The 20,327-nt window shown below is 35.0% G+C and overlaps 1 protein-coding gene across 1 annotated transcript in view; it reads left to right on the top strand.

Annotated features, from left to right (window-relative positions):
- The window catches only part of LOC140449784 (ATP-binding cassette sub-family C member 4-like), a 104,302-nt gene that overhangs the window by 69,853 nt on the left and 14,122 nt on the right, over positions 1 to 20,327 (top strand). The window contains exons 11-12 of the mRNA XM_072543129.1: positions 2,012 to 2,211; positions 18,879 to 19,014. Coding sequence (XP_072399230.1) covers positions 2,012 to 2,211; positions 18,879 to 19,014 — 336 coding nt within the window. The remainder of the gene's footprint in view (positions 1 to 2,011; positions 2,212 to 18,878; positions 19,015 to 20,327) is intronic.

The raw sequence follows: 20,327 nt of genomic DNA, 5'->3' as shown, positions 1-20,327 counted from the left end.
AGCTGGAGAAACCCGGATCATGCAGCTAATCATCTGCAAAGAGCACTAAACAGATTCCAAAGATGGTGCATAAAATGGAAAATAGCCCTAAATCCAGATAAAACACAGGCTGTAATGTTTAGTCACAGAAGAAGTGTACCAAATCGCGAAATTACAATCGAAAACACCCCAGTAGACTGGACCAACCAGGCTAAATACCTAGGGGTACATCTAGATAAGAAGCTAACGTTCACTGAGCACATCAATCAGCAAATACGCAAAGCCAAAGCATTGAAAAGTCAGCTCTCAACACTTATTGGAAGGAAAAGTAAACTACGATTTAAAACCAAAATCAGGGTTGCGAATAGTATTATCCTGCCAGTCCTAACATATGCATCCGCTGCGTGGGGACACACCTGTAAAACAAACAGGAAAAAGATACAGACTACTCAAAATCAAATAGTCAGAGATGCCCTTAAGATACCAAGGTACGTACCCTTGAGATATGTATATAGAGACTCAGGACAAACAAGAATCCTACGCACGCTAGACGAGAGAGCATATGAAATTTTTAACGGACTAAGAAACCACCCCAGCAGAATGTTAAGAGAGCTGACTAACTACAATGAAAACACAAGGACGGTACACAGAAGACCAAAACAACAGATAGCTCGATATAGGGAGAACCCGAACGAATAAATAAAGAATAAGATGGTTGCAAGAAGAACGAACAAAGAAATGCAGTCAATCATAAAACACACCAAAAAACTCTGGCGAGAGGGTACGCTTTTCTTTTTTAGGTTTTTAGGTAATTATAAGTCCAATATACACCGGGGTGTGTGAGAGCATTATACACTTGGGAATGCACACCCCAATACACGCACACAAATAGGATTAAGGAAAAAAGGAAAGAATTGTTGCCCAGGCATTTTATAGTCCCGACGCCACAAGGAAGTCCACAAAAAAAAACAAAAAAAAAACAAAAAAAAAAACAAAAAAAAACAAAAAAAAAAAAAGTGTTTTCTGATTAAATAACGTAAATTCATATTGATACATTCATACTTTTCATTAAACCGTTTAACGTAAATTTACCTTATATAGCAAATATAGAAGGGGCCCGCCAGGCCTTCTATATATCGCTCCGCGGACTAGGCCCTTAAGGCAGATCGAATTGAAAGATCTACTCGCGAAATCCGAGCACTGAGGTCATGTGCGGCATGCATGGGCTTGGTGGCCGGACCCCTCTCGGGTGCTCAGCCGGCGAGGAGAACAAAATTTATTTTGCCAAATCGGCGGCTGAGTGACCGAGCACACACTCTTTTCCGGACATAGAGTCATCAGCTCAGGCTGATGGCTCTATGGTCGGAACACACGCTCTTTTTTCTTTTTTTAGGGACTCAAGTCCCGACGTAAAGCTAGAGTAAAATCAATTGAGTCAGTAAAGTAAATAGGGAGAAAAGCCTAGATGTGGCTACCCCTACAGTTAGGTGGCATAACCACATTCACTAAAAACCGAGGATGTCCTATTACCCAGGGCATCTTAAGTAAATTTCAGATCATAAGCCTCCTCACGTAAGTCACACGATGAGGAGGGGTGGTGGAAAAGCCTGGGGGTCAGATAGGTACCACTTCGACTAGCGAGGTGTGACCGGTTTGATCTTCGGACATGTGGATCCCATTCTTACATTGGTATACACATGTTCCTAGGGGCAGGGTTGATCACTGCGTGTGTGTGTGTGAACGCGTCGTCAGTTTCTGCTTACAAGCGAAGCATCAACATCTCCAGAAGATGCCAACCCCTAGTGTTGGCGAAACGTCGAGAACAAATCTCAACAGAAGACAACGGCCCAACAGCCCGAATAAACAGTTTAATAAGTTAAGCATTTTTCTGTTACAATATAGTATAAATTTAGCATATGTTCTCCTGTTTCTGCACACATGCTTAAAGAGTACAGAGTTAAGGACTTTTAAAAAATTTACAAACATCGAAAATGCAACAGCAAAATATTAAAACCGCATTTATATTTTACAGTTTTACTATTAAAAGCAAAGAAAAAATTGGAATTGTTGGACGTACAGGCGCTGGAAAATCGTCTATTATTTCAGTATTATTTAGGCTTTATAATATTGAGGGTCGTATTTTAATAGACAATGAAGATATTAAGAATTTATGTTTGAAATATTTACGATCCAGCATAGGTATTATTCCACAAGATCCTATATTATTTTCAGGTAAGTCAATTATTGTCTCTCGTTTTATTGTGATCAGAATGCAATGCGAATGGCTGGATACTTTTAAAAGTATTTAAGGCACTGTAGTAGAAGCCGCAGTTAGGATAAACACAGACAGGGTTGCTTGCGCCGCGTCTGTGCCTCGTCGGCTGCCGCGCGGCTTAAAACACATGAGGCGATTTAACAGTGCCAGTAGTTTTGCCATTGTATTCGGTGTTGTCAAATTTAGTCGAGTTTAGAATGGTATAATGATGTGTCTAGAATCATCTAGTGAAAGTGACGACGATTTGTTTTTCCTAATAAGTGCAAGTTTACTTCATATTATATCAAAGAAGAAGAAAAAATTCAGGTATTGGATACATCCTATAGTAAATGAACGAAAAAATAAAGGAATGTTAGTTACCGAAATTAAAGATGGCCCAGAAAAGCATTTCCGAAATAAAACTGTGGGTACCCGCTTCCCAAGCATGTTTTTTCTCTATTTTATTCGAATATTCATTTGAGCGCATATCTCAAATTGCTGGCCGTGTGTGAATTTCGGTAATTAATTTATCGATGTCTATAACTCCAATATTATATACAAAATTTGGCAAACACAAAAGTAATCAAATAAAACCGTTGCAAAACAGTCACACGTCTGTGTTGAAGCAAGAGATATTTATTACTGATGTGCCGCCAGAAGTCATAAAACCGGCGAGCTGACAAATAACGGCTCGTCTGTGTTGCACAACATAAGAACCATAGACGAGAGATCGCTTTCAAAGTCGCTGCGGTGCACGCCGCCCTGTCTGTGTTTAACCTTAGAATGCAGTGCAGGTAAGATAGGCAATATATTTCTTACGGGAAAACGGCCGACCACGTCAGGACTGGATTTAATTATCATAACACTGGAATATACGCGCGCACAACAATTTTCTACGGTTGTATAAAAGACTATCATTATTGTTTTACCTAAAGCATGATTCAATCATCGATATGTAAATAAGAGAGTTATTTACATTGTAGAACTTAACCCTACAGCAGGCGCGCCGACTACCGTTTCATAACCGGGCGCGCTGTGTATTTTGTACACAAAACACATTTTAGTTGATTTTACCAAACTTAGTGCGTTTTAACAAAATGACAACCACGATTTACAAAAATAGTTTATTGTTACATAAAATAATAAACATAAAACATGTACCTACGGGTTACTTCACTCGATTTCTTCTGATTGCTGTCGTTCATTGTTCTTACATTTTACGCAGGTAATTGTGGTTTCTGAATGCATTTTACATACAAATATTCTACATAGCCCACATCTAACTGTTGTGCTGGAATTTTTTGAGCCTGGACATATTGCACAACGTTCACGTTTTCTAGAGCTTTGCACTTCTGTTCTAGTAGGTTCTTCACATGATTTATATTTCATTAGAAAACCTTGAATATCCTGAGGAAGATATCGCATTGTCGCTCTTTCTGAAAGATGTACTTTCATTAAACTCAAGCTTAAATTCTTTAGAAAAATTCGACGACATATTTTGGGATTTGTTTTATTGGCACAAAACAACACCTGCGCGTTGATACCCGCCATATCCATTAGAGAAAAAAATATAATTAGTGGCCATCTTCTGGTTATTCTTTTTACAGAATATGATGCACACATTTGGTCAATAGTATCCACACCGCCTTTTGTGGCATTATAATCTAGAATAATTTCTGGTTTTTTAGTTTCGACGTCTACGGTGGCAGTGTCATGCATCGTGGATAAAAGTATGACCGACTTACTTTTTTTTGGAACAAATGAAACCAAAGTGACATTTTTCTGGAATCCAAAGAGTGACGTTCCCACTTCTTTTTGTTTTTGGGGTAAAAATTTAATAGGTATTTCCCTTTTTGTTTTTTCTCAAAGTGCCAATTGTAGTTATTTTATTTTCCAAAAGGGAAATAGTAAAAGGATAACTGGTATACCAATTATCGGGTGTCAAAGTGCGATTTGAACCTTTTATATAATCAATAAGCCTATCTACAATATCACTGGGAGAGTTTGATACAGCATAAGGCCCCTCAGGTTGCCGTCCACAATAAACCTCTAAATTTCCAACAAAGTAAGTTTGTGCATCGCCCAAAATGAACAGCTTGATACCGTATTTTGCTGGTTTATTTGGTAAATACTGGATGAATTTACAACGTCCTCTGAATCCCTCTAGTTTTTCGTCTATTGTAACAAATTCACCAAGATTATAGGAATTTTCACAGTTACTAACAAATGCGTCCAATATTTTTCTAATTGGTGCAAGTTTGTCATATATTTTCCGTTCATGTCTTGTGGTTTTGTCATTAAAGCGCATTTAACGTAACAAAAATAAAAATCTTTTGTAACTCATTACAGCTCTAAGAATTTCTATACCTGTTCCATCAGATGTCCAAAGTTCAAGTGCGTTAGTATGGTTAGCCTTTTTAGTGCCTAGGAGGTAAAGCACTCCCAGTAACGCCATTATTTCACTTTTTGAAGTATGTTTCATATCTCGTTATCTTTTATATTGAACAGATTCTTTTTTACTATCAATGTACAAATTAGTAAATTGTACGATGTTCTCTAATATATCAGAATCTATAATTTTTTCAAAAGCTGAAAGTTCTGAGGTCACTTTTGAAGCCACTGCCTTTGGTCCTGGAAGTATTTTGATAATATTTTTCTTTTTAATTTTTGATTGCGACGACAGCGGAGTCTTACGCCATGCAGTTTTTTTATCTTTACCTTGAAAATATTCGAAAGCAGTCGTACTTACTGCAGTATTATCCTCGAAGTTACTGGCTCTGTCGTGGTCATTCTGTTCTTGTTCAGATTCAGAATTGTGGTCATCATGGTGTATTATTTCTTCATCTGTCTCAGATTCATCGGAATATCCTATTTCACTAGTTTCTGTTTCTGGGTCTTCATTAAGAATTTTATATAACTCAGCCTCAGTTAAAAACTTCTTTCTAGCCCTGCAAAAATAAAAAAAGTAACACACAAATAATATAACAATGCAACTAAATTCTTACATGATATTCTCTCAGCGTAGCCGTTATATTCCTTCTCAATTATGTTACAATATCCTGTTCAACCTAAAATAAAGTAAAACTAAAGTTAATTTGACTTTAATTTCGAATTACAACTTTTTATAAAGTAAAATAATTAATGGATAAAATACTTACACTAGAAGGCGCGCCGTGTATTATGTACACATAACCGTCACACTCTCGTGTTTCTAAGAATTCTCACAAAACTCAGCTGCAACAAAAAATATTACTAAACTATTCGAACGACAGATCTCTACTGGACGAATAGACGCGACGATATCGCCAGATTGACGACACTTCTATTTTTAGACGACTTTTTCTATTGGACGTGTACAAAATACACGGGTGCGCCCGCTCGAGGGTTAACAATGACATGAAGAAAAATGCTATAAAAAAAGTAAAATATATCAAAAACTCATTTGCGATAGATTATCTATATTTATTAATTTTCAATAGCTTCCATTATAAATACATTCTTTGGGAAATAAAGATCATTATAATGTTATTAGGAGAAGCGAATCAGTTTTAATCTCCATTGTCTACGCAAAGCAAACATGTCTCTTTGTCGATTTGGGTACTGACCATTGGATCAAAAACTTATCGACAAAAACTATGAAAGCTCAGTTCTATTTCATTTTCGCAACCGAATGAAAGTACCTATATCATGGAGCCGTTGCCAGTATCTATCGTGAATTTCAAAGAGTATGACTCTTAGTGTGCAAGTAAAACGTGTACTGTTAAATGTATGCAACTATCATCTGAACTTGAAAAATGGTGACAGCTTAACTATTACTGTGGCAAAAGTTTCAAAAATTTGCAGTGTGAGTGTTCGTACAATTTATGACATCCACGAAGAGGCCCAGTTAGGTGAACCAAAACCGGTACAAAAAAAAAGAAGAAAAAGTTTCCAGTCCAATTCACCTGAGAATACTTACGATGAGGGAGTGAAATCTCGAATAAGGAAAATTGTGATGATTGTTTTTTTTTGTGAAACCATACCACCAACCGTCGACAGCATAATGAATAGAGCAAAGGATGCAATTACTATTTTTGTTGGGAATAAGCCACAATTTTAAGTTTAAAATAAGTTTATTGGCGTTACAATTTCGACTTCGGAAATCGTTCTCAAAATACAAAACAATAAGCAATTAAACATTTTTTTTTTGTTTAATTAAAAAAAAGAACAAGTTTAACTTATTTAGTGTATTTATCGTGGAGGCTGGGAAGAACAAATAAGATGGCAAATTTACAAAAAACTAACAGAAGTTAGAGAGACAATAAAAAAAAATTACGTCTGATAAAGCAGAATGGGTCACTTAAATAATTTGAGAGTATAGTTTAGTTAAGTACTGAGTTATAGTTTTATGCTAACTAAATAGCGTTATAGTCCTTTTCCATCATATTGATAGCACATTATGTATGCAAATCCTCAACAGGTCAAAAAACCATAGGCGTCACCCTATACTTGTTTTGAAATAAATAAAAAAAATTAATATTTTAAGATGCCGTCAACAATTCATTATCTTTTTAAAAATCTTCTGTAAAATAAGTGTCCACTAATCTCACTATACCTTTTTTGTGCGTAAAAAACGTCGGTATATATGCCACACGATTATTGTTAATTATTCACGGGTGATTAACGAGAGAATTCAATGTTTCACGAAATAAATTAATGTAAACAGTAATTTAAAGGTGATTATTGTTTTCTATACAAGTTATCGCCTGACACAAAAAGAATACCTTCTTTGAACGATTACCTGGAATTACCGATAAGGCTTCACTAATGATAGTTTAAGTAGTTTTTATGACACATTACAGCTTATGCCAATAATATAAATTAGAAATTGTTTGCATCTTCCATTTAGTTTGTAGATGTATATTGTTCATGTCTTACCTACCTACGTTTTTGGTGTCGATATTTTGTTATTTGCATTTAAAAATGACGTCGACAACAGGTTTTATCCCGGTTAAGTGTAGTTTTAAAGGTGCCTTCAGTCTAAGAGAGAAAAATATAATATTCAATGTACACGATGCACTTGTACATCAACGCCCTTTAAGTAATGTTCGTGAAATCGTTAACATGTGTTCAAATATGACAGGGGTTTGAGAAGCAACAATTTATAGATTCCTAAAAGAAAGAAAAGGAGGAACTGTTTCATCTCCCAAGAAAAGTGGAGGGAGTAAACCCTTGGAAATTGAAGAAATACATAAAAACATGATAAGACGCAGCGTCCACTCATTTTTTTTAACAAAGAATTTCCAACATTGGACAAAATCCAAACATTAATTAGAGAAAACGAAGAGTTACCAATCATAAGCAACAAGAAATTATGGGGACTATTGAGAGAGATGGGATTTCGTTGGGAAAAGAATAGAAGAAAATCCGTTTTAATTGAAAAAGATTACATTGTATGTTGGAGACGAGATTATCTAAGAACTATTAAAAAGTACCGAGAAGAAGGGAAAACAATTTTTTATTTGGACGAGACTTGGCTAAATGAAGGTCATACTGTACCATATCTATGGGTTGATACAAATGTGAAAAGTTCCCGTCAGGCATTCATCGAATTTGTATCTACTGGAATAAACAATATTCCCGTTGGAAAAGGACGCAGACTCATAATAACCCATATTGGAAACGAATACGGTTTTTGTCAATGGTGGATTATTAAGTTTTGCCTCAAAATCAACCAAAGATTACCACGAAGAAATGACTCCTGACGTTTTTGAAGAATATTTTGAGCAAATGTTTGATTTAATTCCAAAAAATTCTGTCATAGTCATGGATAATGCTAGTTACCATTCAAGACTAGCAGAAAAATTGCCAACAACGGCATGGAAAAAAGGAGAGATAATCGAATGGTTGGATAAACACGCAATTGAGTACAAGGAGAATTCGACAAAAAAGGAATTATTACCTATTGTAAGGCAACATAAAGCAGCTTATAAAAAATATATAATTGATGAAATGGCATTAAACCGTGATGTAATTATTTTACGTTTGCCCCCATACCACTGTGATCTGAATCCGATAGAAAATATATGGTTTCAAGTAAAGGGTGAAGTCGGACGCAACAACAAAACTTTTAAATTAGAAGACTTACAAAAATTATTAGAACATTCCTTCTCAAAAGTAACTCCAGAAAATTGGAAAAATGCTGTTAGTCATGCTCACAAGGAAGAAAATAAAATGTGGAATTTGGATAATATGACTGATGCAATGCTGGAACCGGGAATAATTAACATTGGAGTTGAAGATTCCTTAGATTCTGAAGAAAGCAGTGAATCTGAAATGAAATTTGATTAAAATAATATTCATTTTTTTTACAAATCGGCCCCTGTTACAGCCACAAATTATTTTATATATAACCAATAAAATAAACATCTTACATTTCTTGCAAATTCATTAGTACCTGTTAATCTCCATCACTCCGACACTGGCAACTTTATTTAGGGATTAGTAACCCTCAAAACTATTGTATTCTATTGTGCTTCAACCTTTATACCTGGTGGTCATACTCAATTAAAAATTGTTTTCCTATATACTTCTGTAAACTTGCTGACAAATATCTATTTTTCATTCAGTCACCCGTATCAACAGTTTAGGAATTTGCGTACATAATGTGCTATATGATGGAAATGGACTATAACATAAATTTCTTTATTAAAAAAAAATCCGACAAACATTTTCTGCCAAAACATTTAGGACATACGTTTTGGTAACTTCGGAAATATCAATTCCGAATCTTAAACAACCTTTATGAGGTCAATAATTAACAAAATTTCTATTATTTTCAAACCTGATCAACCTGAAGTCAACTAATATAAAAAAGAGTATAGTACAGACTGTATAAAATATTCATTAACATTATCTTTTCCTTTTACTTACCACACTGCTCCGATTACTCGGAGTACATTTTTGAAGAGGCTCTAAAAGATGTTGATGAAGGCATCTCAACAAATGGAGTCAAGCTCAATAACCTGCGATATGCAGATGATACAATAGTGTTTTCTAATACCATAGAAGGTCTGCAAAACTTAATGAACAAAATGACGGAAACAAGTAGAACATATGGACTGGATATAAACATCAGCAAAACCAAGCTAATGATCATCAGCAAGGTAAACATAACTGGAGCAAACCTGTATGTGAACCAAATGAGAATTGAACGTATCTCACAGTACAACTACTTAGGAACTATAATCAATGAGTCGTGGGATAGTACCCAAGAGATTAAATGTCGCATCGAAAAGGCAAAAAGTGCATTCTTGACTATGAGCTCTGTGTTCAAGAGCCATGACCGTACCCTAGAAACAAAAATAGGGCTCCTTAAATGTTACGTATACTCAGTGCTTCTGTTCGAAGTAGAAACGTGGACATTAAAGGCGGAAAATCTATCAAATCTTCAGGCTTTTGAGCTATGATTATACAGAAGGGTCCTGAAGATACCATGGACAAACAAAGTCACCAATGAAGAAGTACTGCGGAGGATGAACACAACCGCGGATTTGATCAACATCGTCAAAAGCCGTAAGCTGCAGTACTTGAGACATATAATGAGAAATCAAGGCAGATACGAGCTACTTCAATGTATTTTGCAAGGTAAAATTGAAGGAAAAAGGCCCCCAGGACAAAGAAGAATATTCTAGCGTGTTAATCTGAGAGCATGGTATAGAAAGACCTCAACACAGCTATTTCGTATAGCAACCAACAAAGTCTTCATAGCCAAGATGATCGCCAACGTTCGGAACGGACAGGCACCCTAAGAAGAAGGTCATCTCTATGGTTATACTTTCTCCTCCGTGTTTTAGAAGCTCGTTGGTGAAAATAAATCTGAAAATTCTATATAACTGAGGCAAGACAAGCTGTGAAAGATGCACTTAACGTTGAGCAGTGTGGTACGTAAAAGGAAAAGATAATGTTAATGAATATTTTATACAGTCTGTACTATACTGTTTTTTTATATTAGTTGACTAATTCCAGGTGTGAAAATAAGAGAAATTTTGTTAATTATTGGCCTCATAAAGGTTGTTTAAGATTCGGAATTGATATTTCCGATGTTACCAAAACATATGTCCTAAATGTTTTGGCACAAAATGTTTGTCGGATAACCCATTAACGCCGGCCGTACTTATTTGAGGACGCCTATAAAAATAAACATTCTAAACTGAATTTTAAAATAGTTTCTGCTATTAGTCACGTTTTCCCTTATCGAGATAAATAGCTTAGTCATTAACTGGCTTCAGTTTGCTTTAAATACAACCAGATGTGATTATATAGTGCTTCGTATTACACGAGTTTCAAAGAGATAGTAGTTGCAGAATAAAAAATATTTTTTCATCAAGAAAAATATTATATTATTTTATAAGTTTTATACTGGAAATTAAAAGTCCACTGACTATTCTAAATGTAAGTATTCACCATAACAAATTTATTTTATATTTGGTAGTATTTAACAGCCACTATATTTTACCATCCCCAAACGAGGACGTTAGGCACAAATATGCCTAATTCGTGTATTTGCTTCTTTTCATATCACTATGGATCCTACAATATTTTATGGCTCTAAAACCTTCCAAAAATTGGAACAAGCCTTGGAAGAAGTTAATAATGAGGAAAATGAACAACTGGAGAGTATTGATTTGTGTGTTCTGCCACCAAATTTGGATGAACTGACAGATAATGAAGAACATGATGATGATATTCTAGAAGATCCAAATAACATTCCAAATAAAATTCCTGGAACTATAAAAACCTCTTTTAAGTCTCATGATGAACCAGAAGATGTAAGAACTTCCGATGAAGTTTCGGGTGGATAATCAAAGGAATATGCTAATTTTTTAAAACCCAAGTGGGTAAAAACCGATTTTCAATCTACTACTACAACAGTAAATATATCATTTGAAGAGGAGAAGAAAAACGTCAAAGAAGATTTGAGGAATTTATCACCAATTCAAATTTTTGAAAAATTACTTACTGAAAAAATTATTACATACATTTGTGATCAGTCAATTTTATACGCACGACAAAAAATAATCACTCGTTTACAATATCTCCAAACGAAATGAAAACTTTTTTTGCAATATTATATCTAACTGGGTATAACAGATTACCACGAGAGAGGTTATACTGGTCATTAGATGAGGACCTAGCAGTTTCCTGTGTTTACAACGCTATGAGCAGAGACAGGTACTTAGAAATAAAAAAATTTGTTTATCTAGCGGATAATGCCAAAATAGGCGATTCTAAAGATCGTATGTACAAAATTAGACCCTTAGCAGATAAAATTATAGAAAAATTCTGCCAGTGGGGATGTTTCCATAAAGATATATCCATAGACGAATCCATGGTGAAATATTTCGGCCATAACCCAGCAAAACAATTTATTAGAGGGAAGCCAGTCAGATTTGGGTATAAGAATTGGATGATAACTGGTTCCACTGGATATTGTTATGGTTTTAACGTTTATTGTGGAAAAAAACCAAATGATACTAAAGATACTAAAGGAATACCACTTGGAGCTAAAGTAGTAATTAATCTTTTGAAATACCTACCCGAACCATCTAGAAATGAAATTTTTTTTGATAATTATTTCACGACATATCAACTAATGACATACCTGAAACAAAAAAACAAAAAGGCCACAGGAACTGTAAGAGAAAATCGTGTGCAAAAATGTCCAGTAATGGAGTCTAAGCTAATGAAGAAAATGGCAAGAGGTACATATGATTATAGATTCGACAAAGCTAATGATATTTTATGTGTGAAATGGTATGACAATAGTGTTTGTTCTATTTTATCCAACTATGATACCACTGAACCATTAGGTCAGGTAAAACAGTGGTCCAGAGCATCAAAATCAAAAGAAAATGTAGTACAGCCAAAATTGTTTGCTTCCTACAATTCTGGAATGGGTGGAGCAGATGAGCATGACCAGTGCATATCATTATATCGAATAAGCATAAAAGGTAAAAAGTGGTGGTGGGTTTTATTTACGCACTTTCTTGACATGATTATGACTAATTCCTGGAAACTTCATCAAATTTCTGCTGAAAATGTGATGGATCAGTTAGAATTCCGTCGTCATATAGTACGTAGTTATTTGAGAGATGGTGTCACCTCAAGGACACAAAGAAAAAGAAAAGCTGGTTCCAGCATTGAAGTCACTGAAGGCTTTCATTTTCCGGGAAAACTGGAAAAACAGTTAAAGTGTTGTGTGTGTCATATGAAGGTAAGGTGGACATGCAAAAAGTGTGAAAAAACAATGTGTATTGAAAAAGGATGTTTTGAAAAATATCATACAAATACCTAACGTCCCCATTTGAGGATCCCTTGAGGGCCCTTGTATTTCAAAATGTTTTTGAAAAAAAAAATATTTTTTTGAATACATGTAATAAATATAACCCAAATATCAAAATTTTGTACCGCTTATCATTTTTTCCACGCTAGTTTGTTTTTAGGCGTTAATGGTTAAAATAAAGAAATTTATTTTAACGCTATTTAGTTAGCATAAAACTGTAACTCAGTACTTAGCTAAAATCTACTATCGAATTATTTAAGTGGCCCATTCTGTTCTATCAGACATAATTTTTTTTGATTGTCTCTCTGGAGATCTGAACGAAATTTAGATCAACTTCTGTTAGTTTTTTGTAAATTCGCTATCTTATTTGTTCTTCCCAGCCTTCACGATAAATACACTAAATAAATTAAACTATTTTTTTTTAATTAAACAAAAAAATGTTTAATTGATTATTTTTTTGTATTTTAAGAACGATTTCCGAAGTGGAAATTCTAAAGCTAATAAACTTATTTTAAACTTAAAATTGTGGCTTATTCCCAATAAAAATAGTAATTGCATTCCTATGCCACAAGAAAATAGCTTCAGAACAATATTGAGTAAAGGATGATGAGGACCTACCAGCTTTTTAAAAAACCACATTTTGTAGGCTACTAAATGACATGGATTTTATATATGGTAAAAGAGGTCGAGATTCGATAATAATTAAAAGAAAAGATATCACATCCTGGAGACACAAGTACCTTAGACAAATAAAAATATCGAGGAAGAAGGATAATGTAAACCTTGTCTACACTAATGAGTCTTGGATAACTTGGGTATTTGCATAGAACTGAAAGCTCCAACCCAAAGAGATCCTCGGTTTGTTCTTCTTCATGTTGGAAGCGAAACGGTTTTTGTGGCCTGGGCCAAATTAACTTGCTGGCCAAGAAGGAAACCGCTTATTACGAAATGAACGGAGATCTATATAAAAAATGGTTAGAGAAGAATTCCAAACTTGCCGAAAAAAAAAAACGTTGTCGCTTTAGATAACGCGTCATACCACTCCCGCAAACTTGATTACTTGAAAAAATTATGAAAAAAAAAGCAAATTAAGGATTGGCTAATCGAAAAGAACATTTTCTTTGAGGAAGATTACCTAAAAAGTGAATTTCTGGATACTACGGTCATATTTAGAGACGAGTACGACAAGTACATAATTGAAACAATTGCGGAAAAATATGGCGTTAATATTTTGAGACTGCCGCCTTACAACTGCAAGCTGAACCCAATTGAGATGGTGCGAAGTCAAGTGGAAATGTATGTGGCTTCAAACAATGTCGATTTTAAAGTAAAAACGGTAGAACGGTTAATAAAAGAAGCTTACCAATGCTTATCTAAAGAGCAGTGGCATAAGTATGTGAACCACGTCAAGAAAGTAGATGAAAAAATGTTTGCGGTGAACAATTGGCAGGAAGATATTGAACCGGTGATAATTAATATAGATGATTTAGAGGATAAGGACGATTTAGATGTGGATTGCGATTAGTATTAATTAACGAGAAATATCTCAGATTTAATGCTCATTTGTTTTGTTAGTACTGTACGTACAGTACATTTCAGTTATGATCTTCTTGTGTACTTTATGTATATGTATTTATCATGTCGTATAGGGTAAACTAAATGAGTCAGCAGCACAAGATGAAATAGGAACAGAAACTTGTGCCCGAAAAAATCACTGGATTGACGATGAATGCAAAGACGCAACACAGAAAAAAAAATGAAGCCTATGCAAAAATGCTTACCCGCCGAACTAGAACAAGTATAGAGAATTACCAGACAAAGAGAAGAGAAGAAAAGAAAATACACAGAATGAAGAAACGAAACCACTTAAAAAAGGAACTTCAATATATAGAAAACCTCAACAGAGAGAAAGAATTCAGAACATTTTATAAGAAAGTTAACATCAACAGAAAAGAATTTAAGGCAAACACAAATCAATGTAGAAGTTTAAATGGCGATCTCTTAACAACAAGAACAGACGTACTAAACCGATGGACGGAATATTTTAACCAGATACTTAATATAGAGGAAGAAGAAGAAAACCCGGAAGACGAAAGCTGCGAGGTAAGCGGAGCAGACGGGAGGGAGGAGGATCCACCAACGATCCTGAAAGTTAAAGACGCTGTAAACAAACTAGCCAGAAACAAATCACCCGGAATAGATAATCTCCCAGCGGAATTATATTAAGAAGGTGGTCACGATATCATAATAGCGCTACAGCAGCTTATAAAAGAAATATGGATACAGAAGTCCCTTCCCAATGATTGGAATATTGGAATACTTTGCACCATACACAAAAAGGGAGATATCTTTGAATGCTCTAACCATCGAGGAATGGAGCGTATAAAATGCTAAATGCAGTTAACTGCAGCGTATAAAATATTCTCCAATATACTATGCCATCGTATGGCACCATATGCAGAGCGAATAATAGGACAATACCAGGCTGGTTTCAGAGGTGGTAAATCAACAATTCATCAGATTTCAACCCTAAGACAAATTCTAGAGAAAACACTGGAATACGGTGTAGACACGCACCACATATTTATAGACTACAAGGCAGCCTACGACTCTGTAAATAGAAGAGAATTGTTTAGAGCAATGATATACCTAGGAGTACCAAATCAGTTGGTAAGTTTAACGAAGCTAACCCTTGAAAAAGTTGAATTCAAAGTACGAATCCAGGGGGAACTCTCTGAACCTTTTAAAACAAATAACGGGCTACGTCAGGGAGACCCACTCTCCTGTATACTATTCAATCTAGCTCTGGAAAACGTAATACGTACGTCACAAATCACAACTACCGGTTCAATATATAACAAATCTGTGCAAATCTTAGCATATGCTGATGATATCAATTTTGTTGGGAGAACGGAAAACGCAGCACGAGAGGCGTACGAAGCATAAAAGGAAGCGGCTACAAAAATGGGTTTAATATTAAACACCAATAAAACAAAATACATGAAAATGGGTACGCAACCACAAACACTACGGCCACTTGTTATAGAAAATGACGTCACCGAAGCAGTTAACGAATTTGTATACCTGGGAACGCTCGTCAATACTGAAAATGACACTACCGCAGAGATAAACCGCAGAATTTGCACGGCTAATAGATGCTATTTTGGGCTTAATCTCCTTTTTAAATTTACAGTTATATCAAGAAATACAAAAGTAAAACTCTACAAAACAATAATACGCCCAGTCCTAACATATGGTTCAGAAACCTGGACTTTAACAAAAAGCAATGAAAACATGTTAGGATGCTTCGAAAGAAAAATACTAAGGCGCATCTATGGAGCGGTAAATGAAAATGGTGTCTGGAGAAGACGATACAACTTCGAACTCTATAGGATATACCAGGAACCAGATATCGTAAAACACATAAAGATAGGACGTCTGAGGTGGGTAGGCCATGTAATGCGGATGGAGCAAACCGACCCAGCTAGGGAAACGCTCCTTGATAGACCTATTGGTCAAAGAAGAAGAGGAAGACCCAGAACAAGATTCCTAGATAACATCGATGAAGACATGAGAAATATGGAAATACGTGCTTGGCGGAGGAAGGCGATGGATAGGGACGACTGGAGAAAAATTCTTGGGGAGGCTAGGACCCATACAGGGTTGTAAAGCCAAAATGATGATGATAGGGTAAACTACAGGCATTTTTTATAGAATTAATTTGTTTTTATTTTGTTTATTCTCTTATTTAACCCAGTTAAATTAATGAGTAAAGATTTTTGAAACGAAGTGCGTATGGTCCTGATTTCTCAGTCTATCGCCAAACTACCACACAGCCACCACTGTGCCGACACAAGCGGCAGCGCTACGCCTCGTAAGACCAAAAATGGATATTTTCAAAAAAGTTTTTGTCAACTCCGTTATTAGATACGAACATGATTTTTTTTAATATTATTTTATCTTTGAGTTAAAAAAAATTGAATATTTTTAAGATCCCATATAGCACGTTTTTTAGAGGGCGCCCAAGTTACCATCTTAAAAAAAAAGGTGTGTGATGACAGACATTAATTCTTAGGATTGATCCATCTTAAAAAAAATTCCAATAGGAATACCTAAAGAAAGCACTCTTGCCAAACAGTCAAACACTTCTAATCAAAAATCAAAAACAAAATTATGGACTTTTGAAGAAAAAGTTGAAAAAAATCGATTTTTTACCAATTTTTGCATGTCAAAATTAATTTTTCGACTTTTTTTTTCTAAAAAGTGGTTAATTGTCTTTTAACGATGCTTTCCTTGTAATGCCGTTGGAATTTTTTGTTTTAGATGTGCCAGTCCTGAGAATTAGTGTTCGCCATCGAGCGCCTTTTTTAAAACTTTAACTGAAATGCCTTCTGGAAAACAAAAAAGAAAAAGATAAAATAATACTTAACAATCATGTTCAATTCTAATTTACATACATTGCCTCATCTGTTTGCATCTATTCTTTATTATTTAGCAGTTCTTCAAAATATTGTGCCCATCTGTTTAATTTCTCTGCAGTATTTTCAAAGAGCAGTCCTTCTTTATTCCTACAAAAAATTGTTTGCGTGTTAGTTGTTTGTCTCTTGCTCTTCCCTTCTTGATAGAAATTTTTTATTTCTTTGCTAATGTAATGCTCCTGTATTGTTTTTAATTTTCTTTACAAATATTCTCACTTTTTTGCCTGCAGATTATTTTAGCTTCTTTCCTTTTCGTCTCATGTTCTGTAATTGTTGCTTGGGTTCTATTATTGTGTTTTACCAACTTTGCTTTATTTCTTAGAATTAGTACTCTTTTACATTCCTTGTCGAACCAGTCTTGTTCTCTCTTCACGCCTGTATTGCCTAAGCAAACAATAGCTGCTACTGTAATTGTTGTTTCGATTTTACTCCATCGTTCTTCCAATATATTAGACATTAAGTTGTCTTCCTCTAATCTTACGTTAATCTCATTTTGTAACCTCTTTACCACTTCCTGGTCCTTAAGTAAGGCCACGTTATATCTCTTTCTGTCTTTTAAAACATTTAGTTTTACAGGTAGATCAAGTTTGGCTATTACCAATATATGATCACTACTGGCATCTGTACCTCTATAACTTCTGCAATCTCTGATAGCTCTGGCATGTTTATTTTCTAATAATATGTGATCTATTTGGTTTTTACTCTGCCCATCTGGGAATATCCACATTACTTTATATATGTCTTCATGCTCAAATTGTGTACTGATTATCTTCATTTTATTCTCCATTGCAAATTCTATCAATTTTATTCCGTTCTGATTACTGTCTTAATCTTTTCCCTCTTGTTATATGCCTGTAAAATTCTTCTCTACCGACTTTCACATTTAAATCTCCTAGGGTTGATTTTATGTCCTATTTCGGTATTTTATCTATTATTTCTGCTAGCTTTTCGTAGAATTCGGCTTTAGTTTCCATATCTTTTTCCTCCGTGGGTGCGTGTACGTTTACAATACTTATTTTTCGATACTCTTTACGTAACCTTAAGTAACATATTCTGTCTAAGATCGGTTAAAAATCTACCACCAATCTTTTGATTCTATTATTTACCATAAATCCAACACCGAAGTGTCTGTTAACTCCTCCACTTTTAAAGAGAGTGCTCTTCCCTATTTCTACTATTTCATTTCCTAGTTGTTTTGTTTCTTGCAACGCTAGCAGGTCTAATCTATATTTTCCCATGGTATTTGTTTTTTAACATGTTTTTTAGTGTTCCTACTTCGTATGTACTTCTGACGTTTCACGTCCCTATTTTCAGCTCACTTTCTCTTTGATCTCCAATCTCCTTAAATGTTTGTTCCCAATTAATGTCATCCACGTATCTTTCCTCAGTTTCTAAAGGCGGACTTGCTTTTCCTTTAAGGGTCATATTCCTATCTATATGTATGTTTTCTTTCCTTTGTTTTTCCTTCCATTTTTTGTATTTATAACGTCTGTATTTATACCTTAAGGTAATTAATTTTAATTAATGGTGGTTCTAATAAAGTACGTGATGGCAAAAGTAAATAATATTTTTTAGTTATTAAGTACTTACATTCTTTGGTAAACTAGAAACTGGTAAAAGTTTAGTATTTTGATTTACAAAACAGCTGAAATAGAGATAATTTATTTATTTTGGAGTATTTCTTCGTTCATTTGAAATGAGATTTCTGATTTCATTGCTATTGCTACAACTGTCATGATTTAACAGGGAATGGGACCAGCAACAATGATTATTAGGGTACTCAATCCATCCAAATGAAAAATTCCTGTCATTTTAATCGTTTTACTTAATTACTTTATTCTAGGTTCGATTAGAGCAAATATGGATCCATCTGGAACCCATAAGGATGAAGAAATTTGGTCCGCAATAGAAAAAGTCCATTTAAAGAATCTGTTTACCAGTTTGGATGATGTCATTGTTGAAAATGGTTCACGTTATAGGTAAGCAATATATACTTCACTAATAACATGATATTTTACTAAAAGGAAAAAGTGTAAGGAAAAGTAGGCCCTGGAAGGCGAAGGATTTCCTGGCAGAAGAATCTACGTACGGGATTCAACACAACAACCACAAATATTTTTAGAGAAGCAGTGTGTAAAGTACATATTATGATAATCGTTACCGACATCCGAAAAGGATAAGCACTACAAAAATAAATACTCTCGCACAAGCTATGAGTCAACCTGCATAGAATTGAGTGTCTTGAGGACTGTTTGACTTTTGGAAGTAGATCGCCATTGTCTTGTTTACATCGGCAAAAACGGAATCTGTCTTGATTTCATAATATCATCATCAGTCCATAGTCGTTCACTGCTGAACATAGGCCTCCTCAAAAAACCTCCATTCAGATCTATCTTGCGCTGCTGCAATCCAGTTGGTACAAATCCTCTTTATGTCGTCAGTCCATCTTGTGGGTGGTCTTCCCGGGTTTCATCTATCCGCTCTCGGTCTACACTCCAAGATTTTTTTGGTCCACCTATTATCCTTCATTCTAGCGACGTGTCCTGCCCACCTCCATCCATTTAATTTTCGCTATGTGTTTTATAATGTCTTCTACACCACTTTTTCTACGGATTTCTTCGTTTCTTACCCTATCTCGCAACGTTATGCCTAACAATAATCTTTCCATTCTACGTTGCGTCGCTTGTAGTTTTCGTGTAGATGTCCTTGTTAGGGTAAGTGTCTCTGCACCATATGTAAGGACAGGCAAGACACACTGATTAAAGGCTCTTCTTTTTAAGCTGATAGGTATATCACCTTTAAAAATATCACGCAGTCTTCCATATACTGCTTATCCCACTGTTATTCTTCTTAGCAGCTCAGCAGTTTAATTATCTCTGCTAATTTTTACCGTACGTCCAAGGTAAATGTAACTGTCAACAATTTCAATTTCGACGTCTTCTCCCCTTAAAGGATGGCTCAGAACTAAATTAGTCATCATTTTTGTCTTTTGGTAGTTAATATTTAGACCTACTTTACATGCTGCATCGCTGAGTTCATTCAATATATCACTGGCAGCCTTTAGGTCATCTGAAATCAGAACAATATCATCTGCGAATCGTAGATGACTAAGCATCTCACCATCAATATTTATTCCTTTACTTTCCCATTCCAGTGACTTCAAAGCATGTTCAAGTACAGTAATGAACAACTTAGACCACATAATATCTCCCTGTCGAATACCTCTCCTGATATGTATCTTATTGGTAGGACCGTGCAGATTTATAGTTGTTGTAGCATTTCTGTATATATT

Source organism: Diabrotica undecimpunctata, chromosome 9 (assembly GCF_040954645.1).
Source record: "Diabrotica undecimpunctata isolate CICGRU chromosome 9, icDiaUnde3, whole genome shotgun sequence".
Classification (NCBI taxonomy): domain Eukaryota; kingdom Metazoa; phylum Arthropoda; class Insecta; order Coleoptera; family Chrysomelidae; genus Diabrotica; species Diabrotica undecimpunctata.
Note: the sequence above shows the minus strand (reverse complement) of the source record. Positions and strands in the feature narration are given on the sequence as shown.